The sequence below is a fragment of the Mobula hypostoma genome, chromosome X1 (assembly GCF_963921235.1).
Source record: "Mobula hypostoma chromosome X1, sMobHyp1.1, whole genome shotgun sequence".
Taxonomy (NCBI): Eukaryota; Metazoa; Chordata; class Chondrichthyes; order Myliobatiformes; family Myliobatidae; genus Mobula; species Mobula hypostoma.
In genome coordinates, this window is record NC_086128.1 from 4,939,334 (window position 1) to 4,962,703 (window position 23,370).

A 23,370-nucleotide genomic window follows, 5' to 3' on the forward strand; every position below is an offset into this window, starting at 1 on the left:
TTGGTGTTTGTTGTGTGTGGGGTTTCGTGGATTCTATTGTGTTTCTTGGTTTCTGTGGCTGTCTATAAGAAGACTAATTTCAAGGTTGTATATGAAATGTGTACTCTGCCAATGTACATTGAATTCATTGTACATTTGTAGTGGTGGCTCCTGCAAAATTAGTCTTGATCTCTCAAACACCCACATTCCCCCCGCCCCAAAAAAAACTTTTCTTAGACTCCTTAAAAATTCTAGGCCACAATTCTTCTACAGCACTCCTGTTTTGTCAGGAGTGAGGTTTAGATCATTGTGACTAGTTCCCACTAATCCTATTCCCAGTTCTGCTGACCTGCTGAAGCCCTCACATCCAGCCTTCGTTATTAAAATACTTTTTGGTTGTTTTTCCTAATTCTTCATAAACTTGATGTTCCCTGGATCTCTTGACCGATTTTGTTGACCAATTATAATTGCGTCCACCAGTGTGCGGAATACCTGATTATGGGGCACCTACGCCTGTTTCCAGTTCTCTTTGTGTATTGTCCCAGGCTATCTGCAGTCTCTTCTAAGATGTGTGCAGTCATCCAGTTCTGGTCTCTACAATATATGTACCTGAAACCAAACTGTCCACAGCTGCCAAGGAATGCTCCCATATCTCTCTCCCAGAGCCTCCCCATCTCTTCTTCCTCCTTCATGGTGTTGCTTAGAAACTGTATGCAAACTTTTTTGTCCATAACTCCAATATCTTGATAATAAACATTGCTTAACAATTGGAACCATTACAAACTTTGCAAGTTGCTAAGAAATTTAAGTTGTCAACTAACTAAAGAGGTACAAAGATTTAATCTTGATTGTTCTCACTGTAAGTTAAGATGATTTCATGCATGGCAAGTTCTTAAACATTGTAATGTGCCTATTATAAATATCCTCCAGTTACAATGTATGGTAATACACGTAAATTTGGAAACTTGGGGCTGAACCAAATTAGTCCCAAAGCATTCTGTTCCCTTTTCTAACCCTGCTCACATACTACAACAATTGCCTGAGGAAACTTTAATCTGCTCTGTACTTTTTTCACTTCTTGACAGCAGAATAGTCCATTTTGCTGTTTATATCCTGATCAGAGATCAGACCAGGAAATGACGCCACTGACAGATGTGATAGCTAACCACTTTTTATAGTGGTATGATGGACTCCACGATGTGAGGTGTTAACTGCCTGGGTTACTCATCGGTATTGATGTGTTTGATATTTCCATGGCGAATTCTGGTTCTGAGAATGCGGGTTGCTGCTTGTCCGCTGTAGTCTATTCAGAGGTAAGAGAACTTTGCAGCAGTGACTGGGTACAAGTGTCGTGTTGCCCTTGTGCATTTGTCTGCCTGTCAGAAGTTTGCAACGACAAACACTTCGAGCAACTCTCACAATAAGCTTTGCGGACAGCTGCTTCCCCTTTCTCTGCCAATGCTTCCTGTGTGCCTGAGCAGAAGGTAGCTACCACAGTAATTTTACAGATGGCAATGGTCTGATTAATGCAAGAATGATGTGCAAATTGAAACTATATTGAAGTAGTTATTAATCAGACAAAGCTGATTTGCTCCAAGCGTGAAAAGATGTGGTCTCCCACGTTGCATTGAGCATTGTTGCTTATTTTAGTGACTGGAAAAGTTGGTTGAGGGTGTTGTTAATAAAAAAAAAGCAGTATGAGAACTGAAAGTGAGCCTGCATGATTGCTTCCCACAGGCTTGCCTGGTTTCTTTGGTACTTGGATCTAAGAGAGGAATTTTGAACTCTATCTGACAGCTGGGTTAGTCTGGTCACAGTGCTATTGCTTTGTATTGGCTGAATTGAAGTTGGTTTATTATGTACTGAGGTACAGTGAAAAGCTTGTTTTGCATATTCTTCATACAGATCAGATCATTACACAGTGCATCAAGGTAGAACAAGGTAAAACAATAACAATGCAGAATAAAGTGCAACAGCTACAGAGATAGTGCCGTGCAGGCCAACAATGAAGTGCTAGTTGGCCTCCTTCCAGCCAAAGGAAACATTAATTCTGCCTGAATCTTCCCTGACTGCTTGGGTTAGAGATAAATAGTATGATATCTGTTCTCTGGTGACCAGCCATCACATAATTCAATTCAGTGGACATAGTTTTGTATGTTTTTAAGGACAGAATTTCATGCAATAGTCTTTTTTCCCTTGGAGGAACCTTGAGATGAGGACTAGCTATGTGAAATAATTAAAATGGAAAGGACTGATGTAAAGGGAAGGGGGGCTGGTAATTGTGAATTTAATGTATCGGTTTGCACACTGAAGCAATAGTTTACCCTACAAGTGAGTGGAAGATCACACAGAAGAATTAAACTCACACCAATGAGAGAGATTACTATGTGTTTCAGAAGTTTTATGGAGAAAAGAAGGAACGTAGACATTTCTGAAATGTACAAGGAAGAGAAGCACAACCTATAAAATTTGAGCAGCAATCAGAAAACAAATCTGAGAGGAAAGGTAAGGAGGACAGCAGAAAATACTGTATGTGTCCAGAATGTCTACATCATCTTAATGGTTGCATCTACTAGGAAAGTACAGTACAACATCTCTTCCCATAATTACCAACCTTCTGCAAACCTTCGTTGCCCTGGGCCTTTGGGCATTGTATATACTTGGCATCCGGTTTGCTACGCACTGCACCATTCATGGATTGACGGAGTTGTATAGCAAAGAAAATATGGCAGACAGGAAGCAAAGAGTGGGAATAAACGGGACCTTTTCAAAATGGCAGGCAGTGACTAGTGGGGTACTGCAAGGCTCAGTGCTGGGACCACAGTTGTTTACAATATATATTAACGACTTAGACGAGGGAATTAAATGCAGCATCTCCAAGTTTGCAAATGACAGGAAGCTGGGTGGCAGTGTTAGCTGTGAAGAGGATGCTAAGAGGATGCAGGGTGACTTGGATAGGTTAGGTGAGTGGGCAAATTCATGGCAGATGCAATTTAATGTGGATAAATGTGAGGTTATCCACTTTGGTGGCAAGAACAGGAAAACAGATTATTATCTGAATGGTGGCTGATGAGGAAAAGGTGAGGTGCAACGAGACCTGGGTGTCATTGTACACCAGTCATTGAAAGTGGGCATGCAGGTACAGCAGGCAGTGAAAAAGGCAAATGGTATGCTGGCATTCATAGCAAGAGGATTCGAGTACAGGAGCCGGGAGGTATTACTGCAGTTGTACAAGGCCTTGGTGAGACCACACCTGGAGTATTGTGTGCAGGTTTGGTCCCCTAATCTGAGGAAAGACATTCTTGCCATAGAGGGAGTACAAAGAAGGTTCACCAGATTGATTCCTGGGATGGCAGGACTTTCATATGATGAAAGACTGGATCGACTAGGCTTATACTCACTGGAATTTAGAAGATTGACGGGGGATCTTATTGAAACATATAAAATTCTAAAGGGATTGGACAGGCTAGATGCAGAAAGATTGTTCCCGATGTTGGGGAAGTCCAGAACAAGGGGTCACAGTTTGAGGATAAAGGGGAAGCCTTTTAGGACCGAGATGAGGAAAAACTTCTTCACACAGAGAGTGGTGAATCTGTGGAATTCTCTGCCACAGGAAACAGTTGAGGCCAGTTCATTGGCTATATTTAAGAGGGAGTTAGATATGGCCCTTGTGTCTAAAGGGATCAGGGGGTATGGAGAGAAGGCAGGTACAGGGTTCTGAGTTGGATGATCAGCCATGATCATACTGAATGGTGGTGCAGGCTCGAAGGGCCGAATGGCCTACTCCTGCACCTATTTTCTATGTTTCTATGTTCTCGGGCCCAATGTATCCACATTGACCTGCGTCGATCCCTTTTGCCTGAATTCTTCCAAAGATTTCCTATCTGTGCTCCTGTTTATGTACCTTTTTTTGTAAATGTTGTAATGATACTCACCTCTATGATTTCCACTGGGAGCTTGTTCCATATACCCACCACCCTCTGTGTGGCAAAAGTTGACCTTCAGTTCCTTTTTAAATCTTCCCCTCTGCCTTAAAGCAATGCTCTCTAATTTTGATTCCCATTCTTTTGGGTGGGGGTAGATGGGGAAAGCCTGTGTAGATTCACTCTGTCTATGCCCCTCATGAATTTATACACTTCTATGAAAGTATTTTGACATGCCTAGCAACTCGTGGATAGGAGAGGACATCAGAGCCTAGCACTTGGTTGAATTTCCAGAAACAAAGCTGGGAAACAACTTAAAAATGGTCATTATAACATTTCACTCTGAGGAAAGTTCTTGATGGTATAACACTGCTTTACACACCTGAATTTCAGTGGAAAATGTGTCAGGGTGAAGCAATTTGTGCAGAGGGATACTGGGCAACTACTTGATGTGGAGTGGGGGAAAAGGTCAGATTAAAGAGAATAAAAAGGATATTGTTGAAAAATATATGTGAGAATCAGGTTTATTATAATTGATGTATGTCGTGAAATTTGTTTTGTGGCAGCAGTACAGAGCAAGGCATAAAAATTACCACAAAAATAGTGCAAAGGAACAAAAACAAACTGGTGTTCATGGACTTTTCAGAAATCTGATGCTGGAAGGGAAGAAGCAATCCCTAAAATGTTAAATGTTGGTCTTCAGGCTCCTGTACCCACTTCCAGGATGTAGTAATGAGAAGAGAGGCATGTCCCGAATGGTGAGGATGAACTCACTCAAGATTGAACCAGGAAGACAGGGTAAAGTGGTTTAACCAGTGAGGTTAAACATAGCATCAAGCTCTTAAAACATGCATAAATACTTTCTGCTGCTGATAGCATTACGAATTCAACAATGTCAGGTAAAGTTTGCACATCTTGAAAAATAGTAAGCATGATATTGTGCCTGTGAACTCCCATTCACTACTACTTAAAGAAATAAAGCTGGCAAAGAGTTCGTCATATTACCAAACTGGCCAAGATATTGGAGAGCCTGGTTATAGAAGTATACAGTGTATTTCTTCTCATAAGCAGTCCCTCAGGATTGAGGGTGATGCCTTCACACTGCCTTTATGGGGTCACGAGGTCATGTGGAAACTGCGGGCTCTTCTTATAGGTCAGAAACATTAGAGATTCTGCAGATGCTGGAAATCCCGAGCAACATACAAAATGCTGGAGGAACTCAGCAGGTCAGGCAGCATCTGTGGAGAGGAATTTTCTGCCCAACCCTTCATCAGGATTGGAAAGGAATGGAGAAGAAGCCGGAATAAGAAGGTAGGGGGAGGGGAAGGAACAGGCAGGTGATAGTTGAAACCAGGTGAGGGAGAAGGTGGGTGGAGGGGAGGGGATGAGGTAAGAAGCTGGGAGGTGATAGGTGGAAGAGGTAAATGGCTGAAGGAGGAGGAATCTGATGGAAGATGACAGCAGACCATAGGAGAAAGGGAAGGAGGAGGGGCAGTAGAGAGAAGTGATGGACAGGTGATGAGAAGAGAAATGAAGGTAATAGAGGTGCTAGAATGGGGAATGGAAAATGGAGAAGGGGAAAGGGGCAAAAATATACCAGAAGTTAAAGAAACCGATGTTCTTGCCATCGGTTGGAGACTACCCAGATGGAATGTGAGGTGTTACTCCTCCAACCTGACCGTGGCCTTATTATGGCACTCGAGGAGGCCAGGGATTGACCTGTCGAAATGGGAAGTCAAATTGAAATGGGTAGCCATAGGGAAATTCTGCGGATGGAGTGAAGGCACTCTATGATGTGGTCCCCCAGTTGGGTCTCACCAAAGTAGAGAAGGCTACACAGGGAGCACAAGATGTAGTAGGTGTTCTTGACAGATTCACAGATGAAGTGTTATCTCGCCTGGAAGGACTGTTTGGGGTCCTGCTTAAAAGGATAAGTGGCAGAACCAAGATCAGTTGGGGTGGACAAGGGAGTTACGTAAAGAGCGATCCTTATGGAACGCAGGGGGTGGGTGTGAGGCGAGTAAAGATGTGATTAGTGATGCAGTCCCATTGTAGATGGCGGAAGTTATGGAGAACGATGTGCTGGATATGGAGGGTTGTGGGATGTTAGGTAAGGACGAGGGGAACTCTATCCTTGTTATGGCAGGAACATGGGGTGAGGTCAGGTGTGCGGGAAATGGAGGAGATGCAGGTAAGAGTAGCATTGATGGTAGAGGAAGGGGAACCCTGTTGTTTATAAAAGGAGAACATCTCAGATGTGCTGGAATGAAAAGTTCGAGAGTAGATGTGGTGGAGATGGAGAACTGTAGAAAGGGAACAGCATTTTTACAGGTGATAGTGTGGGAAGTGGTATAATCAAGATAGCTGTGAGAGTCTGTAGGTTTATAAAAGATATCAGTAGATAGTCTGTCTTCAATGATAGAGACATAGATCAAAAAAAGGGAGAGACGTGTCATGGATGGGCCAAGTAAATTTTGAGGGCAGGGTGGAAGTTGGAGGCAAAGTTGATGAAATTGAGCTCAGCATGGGTGCAGGAGGCAACATCAATGGTGTGTAGAAAGAGTTGGGGAGAATTACCAGTGTAGATAAAATTGAGTTCAGCATGGATGTGATGACATTGATGATCTACAAACCATGGGTTTCTGACTGTTTAGGTTGTGGACCCATCATCAAACTATTTGGAAATGCTAATGGCTTTGAACTTGATCTGATGGCTGTGAATCTTTTCCCCCTCACCTTAAACACATGCCTTATAGTTTTAGACTTCCTTATGATGGGAGAAAGACTGTGGCCATGCAACGTACCTACGCCCCTGATGATTTTAAAAACTGCTATAAAGTCAACCCCTTAATGTCCTTTGCTCTGGGGAGCAAAGTCCTTGCCTATCCAGTCTCTCCATATACACCAGTCCTTGCAATTCTATTTTGAATCTTTGCTGCACCCTCTCTAGCTTACTTGCATCTTTCCTGTGGCATTGTGACCAGAACTGCTTACAATACTTCAAGTTTGGTCTCACCAACATCTTTTTTTGGCTGTAACGTGACTCTTGTGCTCATTGCCCAACAATGAAAACAAGTCTTGTCTTCGCTAATCTATCTAACTGTGTTACCACTTTCAGGGAATTATGTACTTGTACTCTGTTTCTCTGATCTATAACACTGCCCAAGGCCCTGCCACTTACTATGCATGTCCTGCCTTGATTTAATTTCACATTTTTCTGATCTAGATTATATCCAATAATCCTTTGTCCACTTTCCTAAATTATCTTGATTCTGTTGTAATCTTAGACAACCTGATGCCTTGAACTTTGGTGAAAATTATGACTCCATGAATTTTGTATCCAGTTGGCTGGTTCTGTACCAGACTATATTTGTGGAACCTTGTCAAAGGCCTTGCAAAAGTCCATGTAGACAGTCTACTGCCTTGCCCTCTTCAATCCTCTTGGTCAGCTCTTCACACACCTTTCTAAATTCATGAGTCATATTTTTCCACGCAAAATGTTATGGGGACTATCACTAACCATTCCTTGACTTTCCAAATTCAGATAGATTTTGTCTCTCAAATCCCCTCCAGTAACCTGCCCACCATGGATGTAAGGCTCACCTGTCTGTCGTTCCTTTTATTCAGGAAGGGTAGCAGCAATAAGCCTGGTAGCTATACTATGAGTCTAATATCAGTGGTAGGGAAGTTATTGTGGGGGAAAGTATTCTAAGGCATGAGAATCATTTGCATTCAGAAATGCAGGCATTCATCAAAGGTGGTCAGCATGAATTTGGTTGGGAGAGATCCTGTCTGACCAATGGGTTTGATTTTTTTTTTGGAAAGGTAATGAAATATGTTGATGTCGTCTACATAAACTTCAGCAAGGCCGTTAACAAGTTCCCAATTTGGAGACTGCTGTGTTGACAAATTAATGTCATAGCTGACTTGTTAGTAGGCAGCAGAGGGTGAGGGAGAGTTGCTTTTGTGATTTCAAAGCAGGACACCAATGATGTACCTTGGATCAGTGTTAGGTCCCTCATTGTTTATCATGGTCCTTAACAATTTGGGCATGAATGTAGGAGGTATAATTAGTACATTTGTAGATGGCATTGGTGGAATTATTGATGGTGAGGAGAATAGTTTTGGGTTACAGTTGATGAAATTGACAGAATAAGTGCGAGGTATGCCACTTTATGAGGACTAACAAGGATGAACATGTGCAATGAATACTAGAGCTCTAAGCAGTATTAAGGAATTGTGCGATTTTGTACATAAAGTCTAAGGACTTTGAAAGTGCTAGCATAGGTTGAGCACTATTGAAAAGGGAGTAAATTATTCTATTTAAAGTAAACTTCATTTAACCTTGACTTCTGATACCAAACCCATTCAACCCATTATTTAAGCTCCGGTTGTTTATGAAGTTCTCTCCAGAGTTGCTGAAAGCATGCCTAGATAGGAATTCCAGCTTTTGGGGATCTCCTTATCCAGGGAAAGTTGGGAATTCAACCTTGAGAATTTGGTTGATATTGGCTATGAGGGGAAAGAGTAGGTGGTCAACTGGATAGGGTCATCACTTTCTGACATCATATTTTATTTGTATATAACCTCCCACATTTGGTGAAGATCTAAAAGTTGTGGAGTTTTCCCATGCCAGGTTGTTTGTTCCTGAGCATCAACCTTCGTCAGCTGACTGCCTAAGGCTGTTCCCAAGCCATTAGCATTGTCAGAGCTGTGCTCTGTGTGGTAGTGGGTCATGTCAAAGTGTGATATGTGAAGGTGGGGGTGGGGAGGAGAAACAAACTACAAGGAAAGGATATTGACCTGGGCTTTGTGAAAGTGTAGCAAGAAGCACATTGGAAAAAGACATGTAACCAGCATCAAAATGTGTGTGCTGGGAGTCACGGATATTAACAAAATCAGGCTGATGACCTTGTGCTGGAATAATGTCCTGATGTCATTGGCCTGAAGACTCTTTTCTGTGTCATTCTTTCTGTCACTCTATGTACCTCATAGTATTTTTTAAGTTTTTATCTTGGATTTCCAGCAGCTGTGAGTCTTTTTGCTTCTTAGTTCCTGACCTTTCAGTGGCACATGATCGAATGTGAAGATCTGGACATTGGTTTATGATGTGATGAGATTATTTGATATTTTGTATTGCGCTTCCAGTTTCATGGTATTCAATGACAAAAATAAAACTGAATTCTTCTCTAGATTTTAATCTAAGTGAACTTGCAGGTATGCAGTCGAGAAGTCAGATCCCACACCATTGCATTTTTCAATGTCATATATTGGACAGTCAATGCTCTTTCTGAACTAGATTGCAAGGACATAATTAATCCTTAAATCGCACAGTTCAGCCCACCCACAGTTACATTGCAGCTGCTTGTCACATAGAACGCATGTATTGTGGTTGTACACTTGTACCATGCTTGGTTAGAAAGAAACATTCTGATTTAAAGGGGTATGCATTAACTGCATCAACATGCATTATCTGCTACGGAGCACTCTGTCAGGTAGCTGCTGATACGGACTGTTCTGGCACTGTACGGTCCCTGTCTACTTCATATTGATTACCTGAATATTAATACTGTAGCCCAGCTCAAGAAAGAAAAAAGTGTGTGTTTAATAAAATGTTAATGTGTAATTAAACAGTGTGGGCTGTTAGGCTGGAAGGGCCTGTTACCTTGCTGTACAGTACTGTGCAAAAGCTTAGGAATATATTGTATACGCCTAGGGAGCCTAAGACTTTTTCACAGTACTGTGGTAATTTTATGTATTGCACTGTACTGCTGCTGGGGAGAAAAAACACATTTCATGACGTGAGTGATGATAAACCTGTTTCTGATATGGGTCTCTTATTGTTTTCTGAGAGTGGGAAGGGGGCAGAGAGAGGGGAATCATGGTTGGGAAAAGGTGAAAGGAGAGGGGAGGGAGTGGGATGCACCAGAGGGACTTTCTTTAATGATCAATAAATTGATTGATTGTTTGGGATCAATTGACCTTGCCTGGTATCTCAAGGCTGGGTGTGTCTGCACCCGAGCTTCCACCCCGCCCCCCCCCCCACAATCCCTGGCACCTGTCCCACACCCCTCCCGCGACACTCCCCCCTCACCCTTACCAACGTCCTTTGCTCCTGCCAGATTTACAAACTCATTCTTCACTCTATGTTGACAAATACAGTACTGTGTAAACATCTTGTGCATCCTAGCTATATATATGTGCCTAAGAATTTGCACTTTACTGTATCTCTAAATAAATTAGAAAGTAACCCTTTCCTAGCTTAGTGTTCTCCACATCAGTCAAGAGCTCTGCTGTTGACTCATTAAAGATTTTTACAAAAGTGCTGATTGAATGTATGGATGTCTGAGAGATGAATAACACCAACAGAATGAGCAGTGGATATTCATAATTGGATTCCAGTGAAATCCAATCCAATCCAATCCGGAGCTGAGTGGCTGTGCTATGTAGCAAGCTGTTGCAGAACTGAATAAAGTCCAAAGGAATGTACCTGAGGCATATGAAAAGATTTTGTGTTGCAAGACACTGTGGAACCACATGGCATTATCACAAAGTCACAGTCTACACAGGTGGTGGAAAGCGTGGCAGCAGCAGGTTTGGCAATGCATAATGTGAATGACAAGAATTTGGAAGGCTTCCACCTATCCTGGTGGTCAATCGCATAAATGCAGGCCAGTTATAGCAACAAGACACTCCACACTGTGGCATGTGTAAGGCTTGATAGGCATCAACTAGGAAGTTAGCCTGTCCCATTGAACCACATTTTCTGTAACTTCAGGTGTAATTTAGTCATTTCACAAAATATATGAACCATTGACAACTAGGCTTGTGTGAAACCTTGATTACAATGTAGTAGGAGAAACACCTTTTCTCCAGAACTACAAATGTATGGATTTTTTGAAATATGTTTGTACATTTAGCCTCTAATGCCTTTATCCCTTGACCTACATATAATTACTGCCCACTGTGGTTCTAAATTTAAATCTTGAGCTTGGGTCAGGGCCAGAGAATAAGAATGCAACATGCTCTTCCTCCAAGTAGTGAGAAATAGACGAAAGGGCAGGAGGGGGTATCATTGAATCCAGTTATCGGATTGTTAGTGTCTCGGCAGCTTCTCATCTGTCGCATTTGTGCCACATGTCTGACACGTCCCCTGCAGCATGTCTAAAATTGAAATGGAAAGGAAAGTTACAGATGTTGAAACAATTAACCCCATAATTCTACTGCTTTCAATAACATTCTCTAAGTAAGAGAATAGTGAAAGCGACTGGTAGCTTGGCGGTTAGCACTACACTATTACAGCTTGGAATACTCTGAAGTCCAGAGTCCAGTTCCAGTACCATTCTGTAAGGAGTCTCGGTACATCCTCCTTATGGAATGCGTGGGTTTTCTCCAGGTCTTCTAGTTTCCTCATGCCATCCAAAGCTGTACAGGGTAGATTAATTGGTCATTGTAAATTGTTCCATGATTAGGTTAGGGTTAAATCAGGGTTTTTTGGGATGGCATTGCTCAAAGGGCCAGAATTAACTATTCTGCACCATATTGCTAAAAAAAATATTTCTCTATCTCTCTAGAGCTTTCTTCATCTGCACTGAGGAAAACCTTAAAACTAGATTGAATTTTTTAAAAATTGTGAAGAGGTTATGGAAAATGTTTACCCTGTGCTTTGATAATAAATGATCACTCTAGTATTTCCAGGTAATGAATGCCATTCAGCTAACTTTCCTCACCTGCGTAACATGCTCCAATGTCCAAATAGGCTGCAACTAAGCCAATGGAGTGCTGCTCCCTCACCACTTCCTGATGGACGCCTTCACCATGATCTGATTTTTGCCTTGGAAGCTAGCAGTTGGAGGGATTATAACCTAGGGAGGTTGCATGAGGGGCATAGATGAGGGCCCTGGCTGGCAGGAGCAGAATTTTTGATGTGAGAGAGGGCAGCATCTTTCAATTTCTCAATCCCACCAAGTCTTATGGACAAACAAAAGGCTGTGTCTGTGTTATGACACAGATCTCATGAGGTCCCAGATCCATTCCTAATGCTATTAGGTCGCAGACAGCACCTGCCTGCTCCCTGGTGACAGCAGTATCCTGATTGGTGGATCTGTCCTTGTTTTTTTTTGTACTGGGATGGGAAAGGGATGTGAGCTGGCTCTTTGATCACAAGGGAATCTCCTGCTGGCTGATACTGAACAGAACTCTGAGAGATCTGCCCCAATGTACCTCTGAGGCGAGAAAACTTTGGATGATCACTGTCTGTGTCTATATAGAAATGATATTCTGTTGTATATGTTGCTGTAACATTTAAGTGCCAATGCTGATTAGCACAAAAGTACCAGGCTAGGAAGGATGCATTCCTGTCGTCATCTCCTCCACCAGACTCTGATATGAGATTGGAGATGGACTTCAGTTGTGCAGGTATACATGTGCATCATAAACGCTCATTAGCCTTGCACTGTTGGCCCCTAGAGCTTACTGAAATATTTTGGGGCAGTACTAATGTATGATCACTCCCTCTGCTAAACTGGTACGCTATTTCTTTTCCACTCTATCCCTGTCCTGATGAGGTCATTGTGACCAGGAGGTTCCATGTAAAGAGCACAGTTTGATCCTACCTGCTCAAACCCAACATTCCAGTATCTGAACTGATGCCTTGTATGGTCAGATACAAGGAACAAATGCTCCTCTGTTTATTCCTCAGTGGAATAGTTTTGTAGGAATGGGATGGAGAAAGGGGTGTGAGCTGGTTCTTCAATCACAGGAGAGTCTGCAATGACAGACACACCAAAAACATCTTGGTGATGGTACATCCATTTAAAAGACAGGATGTGTTTGTGTGGCAGAATGGCCTTCTACTACCTGTACTACCTTTTATCATTAGCTTTATGGTGTCTGTGAGCCTGTTAATTGAATTGCTTTTTTTTCCAGTTGGTTTCAGAGCTAATTAGATGAGAGAACAAAAAGGAAAATTCTGTAATTGTTGGAAATGTTCATGAGGTCAGGAGTGTTTGTGGAGAGCAGTACACTTCCGGGCTGATAACCTTTCATCAGAATGCACATTTATATCATGTCTTCTGCAGCATATTGCAGTGTTTTGAGCCAATGGGTTGCATCAAGAAATAAAATAAATAGGTAAACAAGGCAGAAAATCTATGGGTAATAAGCTTCCGATCCAATCTATAGTCCATGCTTATTGAGGTTCAAAGTACCTATGTCACCATATACAGCACTGATATTTATTTTCTTGCAGGCATTCACAGTAAACACAAAGACACAATACAGTCAATGGAAAACCACACACAACAGGCAAACAACCAAAAAAAGGGAAAAAAAGCAATAAATATGGAGAGCATGGAGATGAAGAGTCATTGAAAGTGAATTCATAGGTTGTGGGAACAGTTCAGTGATGGGCCAAGTGAAGTTATCCCCCTGGGTCGTGGTTGAGGGATAATAACTGTTCCTGAATCTGGTGGTATGGGATCTGAGGCTCCTGTACCACCTGATGGCAGCAGTGAGAACTGACCATGGCTTGAATGGTGGAGGTCCTTTATGATGGATGCTGCCTTCCTGTGCCAGCATTTCATGTAGATGCGCTCAAGGCTGGGGAGGGCTTTACCCATGATGGACTGGGCCATATCCACTACTTTTTGTAGGGTATTTTGTTCAATGGCATTGCTTACATCGCAGCCTGGTATGGAAGCGCCAATCAATATACTCTCCACCGCACATCCACAAAAGTTTGTCGAAGTTTTAGATATCATGCCGAATCTTCACTAAATTGTAGGGAAGTAGAGGTGCTTCCATGCTTTCTTTGTAATGGCACTTACGTACTGGACCCAGGAACAAACCCTCCGAAATGATAATGCTGAGGAATTTAAAGTCAGTCTAAACAAGTCATTTGAAACTCTTGAACCTAAAAATCTTTTGACTCCAGTAATCCCAGTCATATCACCCCTCAGAATAAGTCCTACACAATGTGTCTAGTTATGTGATTTTAATTATGTACATAATTCATAAATATTTCTCATACCGAACCACCATTCCCTCCCTTATTTCTATAATCAAAGAGACTCGCATGCACTTTCCTAAATCATTCATTAGCAGTGTTAAGAACAATGGAATTCCTTACTTCCTTGGCCTGCAAATCCTTTTGTAATCCCACATTCTTTTAAAACTCAAATTTGACTTCAATTAATTTACATTGATTTATTGTGCCTTCTGTCCTATATTGTATGCCTCAAGCTTTGGTTTCTCAGTAAAAGATCAATACAACTTGGTCATTATACCTATCTCTCCATCAAGTTTATATCAGTGTGGACAGTACCCATGTTTTCACATATCCACTGTGTGTAGTCTGGTCACACCAGTTACTTTTCTTTGATTTTCAATATCTATGCAACTTGTCTTGATAATATCCCAAAGTGTTTATGTAACTTGAATGAAGGCACCATATTACAAAATTTAAAAGAGATGAAGGACTTGACTCTATGTTGCTTCACCTTATGGTTTCAGGCTGAATTTTTCATCCAATCAAAGGACTGAACTGAAACCACTGTGGAACCATATATAAATATTCTTTAGCCATCTGTTTATTACTTTGCTCTACTTTCCTCCATCAAAATATCTCCTTCCTCAGTGAGCTGATATTGATGTGCTGCCTTCCTATTTTTGATGTACAACATTGCAAGTATATGTTTGGTTTAAAATGCAGTGTTACAGGATATAATGGATGCATGGGTTCTTGTTGCTCATAACATCTTACTTATGGTGCCTAGAAAAAGTATTCATCCCTGCCTTGGAAGTTTTCAAGTTTTATTATCTTTAAACATTGAATCACAGTGGATTTAATTTGGCTTTTTTGGCACTGATCAACAGAAAAGACTCTTTCATGTCAAAGTGAAAACAAATTTCGAGAAATTGGTCTGAATTTTTTACAATTATTAAACACAAAATAATTGATTGCATAATTACTCACCCCCTTCAAGTCAGTATTTAGTAGATGTACCTTTGGCAGCAATTACAGCCTTCAGTCTGTGTGGATAGGTCTCTATCAGCTTTGCACATCTGGACACTACAATTTTTCCCCTTTCTTTTTTACAAAACTGCTCAAGCTCCGTCAGATTGTATGGGGATGTTCATGGTCAAAAATAGAAGCCAATTTGGTTTAAGCACAGTGTTACAAACAACATTCAGAATCAGGTTTATTATCACCAGCATGTGTCATGAAATTTGTTAACTTTGCCGCAGCAGTTCAATGCAATATATGATAATATAGAAAGAAAAAAATAAGTAAATCAATTACAGTAAGTGTATATGTATATTAAATAGATTTAAAATAGTGCAAAAACAGAAGTAATATATATATTTAAATAAGTGTGGTAGTGTTCATGGCTTCAATGTCCTGTTAGGAATCAGATGGCAGAGGGGAAGAAACTGTTTCTGAATTGCTGAATGTGTGGCTTCAGGCTTCTGTACTTCCTTCCTGACGGCAACAGTGAAAAGAAGCCACGTCCTGGGTGGTGGGATTCCTCAATAATGGATGTCATCTTTCTGAGGCACCACTCCTTGAAGATGTCTTGGATACTGTGGAGGCTAGCACCCATGATGGAGCTGACTAATATTGCAATTTTTTGTAGCTTCTTTCGGTCCTGTGCAGTAGCCCTCCCCCCCGCCCTCAGAGCAGACACTGCAGGCTGTCAGAATGCTCTCCACGTTACATCAATAGAATTTCAGGTGACAAACTAAATCTCTTCAAACTCCTAATGAAATATAGCCGCTGACTTGCTGCCTTTACAGCTACATCAATATGTTGGGACCAGGTTTGGTCCTCGGAGATATTGACAGGAACGTGAAACTGCTCTCTCTCTCCACTTTCTGATCCCTCTGAGGATTGGCTTGTGTTCCCTCATCTTACCCTTCCTGAAGCTCAAAACTAGCTCTTTCATCTTACTGACACTAAGTGCCAGGTTGTTGCTGCGGCACCATGTAACTAGCTGGTATATCTCACTCCTGTACGCCCTCTCATCTCCATCTGATATTCTCCCAAATTTGCTGATTTGTATCGTCAACAAATTTATAGATGGTATTTGGCTGTGCCTAGCCACATAGTCATTTGTATAGAGTGAGTAGAGCAGTGGGTTAAGCACACACCCCTGAGGTGCACCAGTGAATTTAGATGTGTAGTTTGTGTTAAAATGTGATAATTAAATTTTAAGATATAGTATCTGGAAATTGATAGATTTGACCTGGAATCCGTTGTATGCTGTCACACCCCAGGAGATGGCGGGATACTATAGACTGATCACAGTAGTATGAGGGAATTTGGGATTCAGTTCAATAGACGGTGACTCCTGAAGAAGGCAGACACGTATCAGAACTAACTTGTCTGCAACCCTACCTTGTTGAGCATGTCTTTAATCTGTTGATCACACTTGAACTTTCTTCAAATGCTTTTATAGCTTTAATAGATTTTATTCCTCTTAGACTTTCCAAATAAGGGCAATCTGTTAAGACATTCCCCTGGTGCTTTTAAGGTGAAAAGTTAACACAAAATACCCTGCAGATGCTGGGGTCAAAGCAACACTCACAACACGCTGGAGGAACTCAGCAGGTTGGGCAGCATCCGTGGAAACGATCAGTCAACATTTTGGGCCAGAACCCTTCGTCAGGACTGAAGAGGGAAGGGGCAGAGGCCCTATAAAGAAAGTGGGGGGAGGGTGGGAAGACAGGACCCCACCACTAAGCACACCTTTCCCTCTCCACCCCCCTCCACTTTCCGTAGGGATCGTTCCCTCCACGACTCCCTGGTCCATATGTCCCTCCCCACAGATCTCCCACCCGGCACTTATCCCTGTCAGTGTAAGTGCTACACCTGTCCCTACACCTCCTCTCTTGCCACCATTCAGGGCCCCAAACAGTCCTTCCAGGTGAGGCAACACTTCACTTGTGAGTCTGTTGGGGTCATCTATTGCATCCGGTGCTCCCGGTGCGGCCTCCTCTACATCGGTGAAGCCCGACTCAGATTGGGGGACCGCTCCGTCGAGCACCTCCGCTCCGTCCGCCACAACAGACAGGATCTCCCAGTGGTCTCCCACTTCAACTCTGCTTCCCACTCCCATTCAGATATGTTCATACATGGCCTCCTCTACTGCCATGATGAGGCTAAACTCAGGTTGGAGAAGCAACACCTCATATACTGTCTGGGTAGTCTCCAGCCCCTTGGTATGAACATAGAATTCTCCAACTTACGGTAATTCCCTCCCCCTCCCTTCCTCTATCCCTATGTCACTCTGCCCCCTCCCCCAGCTGCCTATCATCTCCCTCATGGTTCCGCCTCCTTCTACTACCCACTGTGTTTTCCCCTATTCCTTCTTCACCTTTCCTGCCTATCACCTCCCTGCTTCCCCTACCCCACCCCTTTATCTTTCCCCTTACTGGTTTTTCACCTGGAACCTACCAGCCTTCTCCTTCCCACCCTCCCCCCACCTTCTTCATAGGGCCTCTGCCCCTTCCCTCTTCAGCCCCGATGAAGGGTTCCGGCCCGAAACGTTGACTCATCGTTTCCACGGACGCTGCCCGACCTGCTGAGTTCCTCCAGCATGTTGTGAGTGTTAAAGTGAAAAGTTATTCTTCATCTCAGGTCTAGAAACTTTTAAAACCTCAACAGAAAGCAGTAGCAAGAAAATGAGCACTGAGGTCAATTAGAATTTTTGTTGCTATTGTAATGAAGGAAATGTGATCAATCTGAACAGGGCAAAGTGAGATAAAGACCAAATCTATTAAAAAGAATCTGGTGCTTTCCCAGCGTATTTGACATGTCCAGGCATCATCCCTGTTGAAGATGGCGGAGTTTGTCATTAAAATGTCGGTTATAATTGATACCTATACCCAGCTGGAATCCTGAGAAGAATTTATTCACCAAGTCTATAAGCCAAGAGATTTTGCAGATACTGGGAATCCAGAACAACACACACAATGCTGGAGGAACTCAGCAGGCCAGGCAGCGTCAATGGTGGTGAATATTTCAGGCTGAGCCCCTTCTTCAGGAGTGGAAAGGAAGAGGGAAGACAGCAGAATAGAAGGTGTAGGAAGGGGAATGAGAATAGCTAGAAGGTAATGGGTGAAGCTAGGTAGGTGGGAAGGGTTGGAGAAGAAGGAATCTGATAGGAGAGGAGAGTGGTCCATGGGGAAAAAGGGAAGAAGGAGGTACACCAGGGGGGAAGTGATAGGCAGATGAGGTGAAGAGGTAAGAGGCCAGAGTAGGAAATAAAGGAAGAAGAGGACTGGGAGGGAAATAATTACCAGAGGGAGAAATCGATATCCATGCCATCAGACTGGAAGCTACCTAGATAGAATATGAGATAATGCTTCTCCACCCTGAGAGTGTCCTCATTGTGCCAAAAGAGGAAGCCATAGACTGAAATGTCAGAACAGGAACGGGGATAGGAATTAAAAATGTGGACCACTGGGAAATTCTGTTTTTGATGAGGATGAAGTAGAGTTGCTCATCAAAATGGTCCCCTTATTTACAATGGCTCTCACCAATGTTAAGACCAAATCTACGTTTTCGTGGAATTGGTTATTGGGTAAATGTTGACGAGAACTTCAGAGGAAATGCTCCACATCTTTGATATAAATGGGCCGATCTTATGCTGTCTGTGGACATTACTGGCTTCCTCTATCATTGTTTTCTTGTGTGTCCCCACTCTTCGGAATAGTTTCCATGGGGAGTGCAGTTCCTTGCAATCCAACCCGGTCAGCAAAGTTCAGGGCTTGTATCAGTACAGGAAGCTACTTACTCAAACAAGGCTTGGACACCCAGTGAGGCTCAACAGCTGTTACTTTAATGTAAGTGAAAATCTTTAACGTCCACAAATATTTCACAATGGTTGAAATTGCTTTAAAAAGTTTAAAGCACTGCAGTTTTTACATTTAAAACATACTTGTACGCTAAGACAATTCAAAATCTTCAAGCTAACAATAATTCAGTTTGAAGATTGAAACCTATGTAAGCTTGTGCTGCTCAAATAAAATTTACTAGTGCAACTGGTTGGGAAGTTTCTGCTGGCATCATTGGGAACTGAACTTCCCCAGGAAAATACTGGGTGATGGAATTGCGTCAGAGAGGTATTGATGTGTTCAGAGACACAGGGAGAATCTTGTACTGCCATTTTTTTTTTTTTGCATCTTGCACTCAGCAACACATGAAGACAAGATAGGCATGAATGGATAAGACTTGTTTCAAAATGTCATTTGTAATATTCACTATCTTAAACAGTACATGGTGCAGATTCTAAGTCAAAGCCAGACGGAACTGGAGGTACAAAACTGCAGAGCTGGAATCTGGAGTAGCAAATGAAATGCTGAACAAACTCAGCAGGTCGGACAGCATGTGTGGAGGGAAATGGATGAATCCAGATGATAGGTCTTGATGTGAAAGGTTGACTGACCCTCCATGGATGTTGCCTGACCCATTGATTACCTTCAGCATTTTGTTTGTTGCTGTAGGACCAAACCAAATCTGGGTTATCCTCGAATTAACAGGAAACCACAGTGTAAGCCATGGGATCGGAAGAAAATATTTTGAGATTATTGACATATGATTAGTGATGAATGAAGCATGGTGCAGGATAGATAATGACAGGAAACAGAAGCTTGTAACAAATTAGAAGTTATTAACTGGAAAGGAGTTCTAAATGGGAGAACTTGAAAATTAACTCCTTCTTTAAAAGAGTATAAATTGTCTACCGGCTGATGGGGTGGATATGCATCTCTACCAAAGGAGGTGTAAGATGCTCCTTCCCCCCACGAGCTTGTAGGTCACCCTTGGCAAGATGTGGTACCTGCTTAGCCACCCTCCCCCCCCCCCCCCCCACCGATCAGTATCACTTGAAGCCATGGGAGCAGGTGCTGGATGGTCGTATGAGCAGCTGGTGCATATCACAAGTCCTGGTTATGTGACCACTGATGTCAGGCAGACAGCCTCTGAAGAATGTTGATAATGGCTGAGGTCACCCATCTTATTAAGACACTGCCCAGAAGAAGGCAATAGCAAACCACTTCTGTAGAAAAGATTGCCAAGAAAAATTATGGACATGGAAAAAGAAAAGAATGAGAACAATAGTGTGAAGGGGGTCTTTCCCACAGGCAACAATTCGCTAAAAGACAGATGGAAGACCATAATTGCCCACGTCGTACGACATGGCACATAATGTTGATGATGAAATTGTCTACACAAGTAGCAACTTGTAAAAGAAAAAAAACCTGTTTGCGATTAGAAGTGGAGGTAGAAAAAAGATGCCTTAATATAATTACGTATGTTAAAAACTTTCTAGATCTTTGTAGGTGGTAGTGAATTGGAAGACATTGGAGCTTGAGCTCAATTAATAATATACTTGTTGGAAGTTCGGTTTTGATTTAATGGAATTGTGTACAGCACTGGTTTCAAATTAGATGCCCCGTTTAAAGATCATAAAAGAGTGAGAAGTAGCATTGGTGTTGAACAGTGACCTACAGTGGTGCTAGAAAGTTTGTGAACCCTGCAGAATTTTCTCCATTTCTGCATAAATATGACCTAAAATGTGATCAGACTTCACACTAGTCCTGAAACTAGATAAGGAGAACCCAATTAAATAAATAACGTACAAACATATTATACTTCATTTATTTATTGAGAAAAAATATCCAATGATATGTATTTGTTGGAAAAAGTATGTGAATCTTTGCTTCCAGTAACTGGTGTGACCCCCTTGTACAGCAATAACTTCAACCAAACATTTCCGGTAACTTGCTCAGTCCTGCACATCAGCTTGGAGGAATTTTAAGCCATTCCTCCTAAAACTGCTTCAGCTCTGGGATGTTGGTGGACTTTCTTGCATGAATTGCTTGTTTCAGGTCCTTCCACAACATTTCTATAGGATTAAGGTCAGGACTTTGACTCGGCCATTCCAAAACATGAATTTTTTTTAAAAAGCCATTCTGCAGTTAATTTTCTCTTGTCTTTCAGATTCTCTTGTTGCATTATTCTACTTCTATTAAAAGTGACAGGCTGCTACCCTGACTTTCTGCTGTAAAATGTCTTGATACAATTTTGAATTCATTGTTCTGTCATTGATGGCAAGCTGTCTAGGCCCTAAGGCAGCAAAGTAGCCCCAAACCATGATGCTCCTTCCACCATGCTTTGTATCATCTGTCCACAGAACATTGTCCCATAAGCATTGTGGAACATCCAGGTGGTATTTTGCAAACTTGAGACGTGCAACAATGTTTTTTTTTTTGGAGAGCAGTGGTGTCCTTCCATGAACACCATTCTTGTTCAGTGTTTTTCATATAGTGGACACGAACCTTAGCAGTTCTAGAGATTTCTGCAGGTCTTTTGCTGTTACCCTTGGTTCTTTTTCATCTCCTTAAGCATTGCAGTGTGATCTTTGCAGGATGCCCGCTTCTAAGGAGAGTAGCAACGGTACTGAGTTTCCTCCATTTATAGACAATTTCTATTTCTGTGGACTGATGAACACTCAAGTCTTTAGAAATGCATTTGCAGCCTTTTCCAGCTCGATGCATCTCTACAATTCTTCTAAGGTCCTCTGAAAGTTGCTTTGATTGAGGCGTGGTACACATACACCGATCTCTCTTGAGAAGAGCAGGCTCCGTCAGTAACCTGACCTTGTGTCTTTTATATGGGGGAGGGCACCTCTGCAACCCACACCTCCAATCTCATCTCATTGATTCGAACACCTGACTCCAAACAGCTTTTGTAGAAGGCGTTACCCCCAGAGGTTCACATTTTTCCCAACAAATACGTGTAATATTGGATCATTTTTCTCAATAAATGAATGAACATGTGTAATGCTTTTTGTGCTATTTATTTAATTGGGTTATCTTTATCTGGTTTTAGGACGTGTGAAGATCTAATCATATTCTAGGTCGTATTTAAGCAGAAATAGAGAAAATTCTATAGGGTTCACAAACTTTCTAGCACCACTGTATACTGGTCCTGATGGGAACAGCATAATTAAAAAGCAGCTTCTGCCTCTGCTGCATAAGACCAGAAGGTCATTAGCTTGGAAGGATGGACCGAAAGGTGGGCATGGAATGGTGTGCCAAAAAGTCTTATTTTTGTGTGGTATGGCTCAATGACTCTTGAGCACAAATCCTATGGCAGCTTAACACCAGCAGGGAAGAGGGTGGACCTGGGGAGGAGAGTTTTCAAATGGGTGTTCTTCTGCCTCTTGTGAATTGCGGCTGCAGATGGCTGGTCCAATTTTTCGTTTAAGTGATTGCTGTTTGGTTTAACAGGAGGTGAAATCAATTTTGGAGTATGAAATGCTGAATCAAATTGCACCATATGTCTATTTCCAAAGGCAATGGCCTTGGCGGGAGTGCATTGCGAACGTTCCTATCAGATACCAAGAGTTCACTTAAAAGCACGATCACGCACACATTGAAGGTAGTTCCTGGAATTTAGAAGGAAGACATTTGTTTGGAATTTATAAATTAATATGGGGAGCTGATGGGTGTGAAACTTGCTGACTGGGGAAATGTAGGAATAGAAGCCAAGGTCTAATGTTTGAATTACACTTTTTGAAGAGTGAAGTTTTGAAACAGGATGAGAGAAATTTTGGATCTCTGTGCTGCAAATGACAGTTGGTAGTGCAAATCGGATTCATAGAGCTTGATCTCAAAATAGCCTGCAGCAGCACAGGCTGAAAGAGATAAATACCCTCTTCCTGTTCCTGTGACGTGTAGAAGTGAAAGATAATTAGTGTGGATATACAAGATTAAGAAATTTGTGTCTACGTGTAGAAACAATCCAAGAGTTGCACCAGGTAAATGAGACTCAGTCTAACACAGAGGTGTAAAAATAGAGGCAGTGATCATCTTCAGAGCCTGTATTGTGGCTGCTGTTCATGGTCACGTTGCTCTAACTGTAGTTTCAAAATTGATAACACCCTTGCCCCGGCAGTTTAAATATTTTTCTTCATTGAACAAATTCTTGTGTTGATGTCTCTCAGCCACTTTCCATACTTGTGAGCATAACCTGTTTTTTTTTTCTGATTTTTAACCTTGAATTTTGGTGGTGTATATAGATTGAAAATATAAGGACCTAATTATATACAATTGAAGCTGAAAAATGTTTCATATTAAAGGAGTGGAAGTCAGGTTTACAAACCTGAAGTTTTTCTAACAGCTCTGTTTCCCATTAGCACAGTTGTAAAAAGATTGAGGTGGTCTATGACTACTTCCATTTTATTGTGCTGGAGTAGAACCTTTGTTCTCTATCTTAATATCCACTTGTGTATCATCTGTATCTAAATTGCTACTTGAACTCTTAATGAATGTTAGTTTGTTAGGGAAAATATTGTAAATCTGAAATTTAAAAAAAGGCACCAGAGCCACTCAGCAAGTTGGGAGCATCTACAAAGGAAGAAATACTTTAATATTAAATATTAATTAATACTAGACAATG

General features: G+C 41.9%; 1 protein-coding gene across 7 annotated transcripts in view; it reads left to right on the forward strand.

Moving 5' to 3' along the window:
* LOC134340352 (rho GTPase-activating protein 27-like) overlaps positions 1 to 23,370 on the forward strand; it is a 280,428-nt gene that overhangs the window by 179,323 nt on the left and 77,735 nt on the right. Inside the window, exon 1 of one of the 7 annotated variants that reach the window (XM_063037497.1) lies at positions 1,182 to 1,292. The exons of the other annotated variants lie outside the window; for them this stretch is intronic. Within the exon in view, the coding sequence (XP_062893567.1) occupies positions 1,233 to 1,292 (60 nt within the window). The 5' untranslated portion in view covers positions 1,182 to 1,232. Of the gene's footprint in view, positions 1 to 1,181; positions 1,293 to 23,370 lie in introns of those variants that run through there. 7 annotated transcript variants of the gene reach the window in all.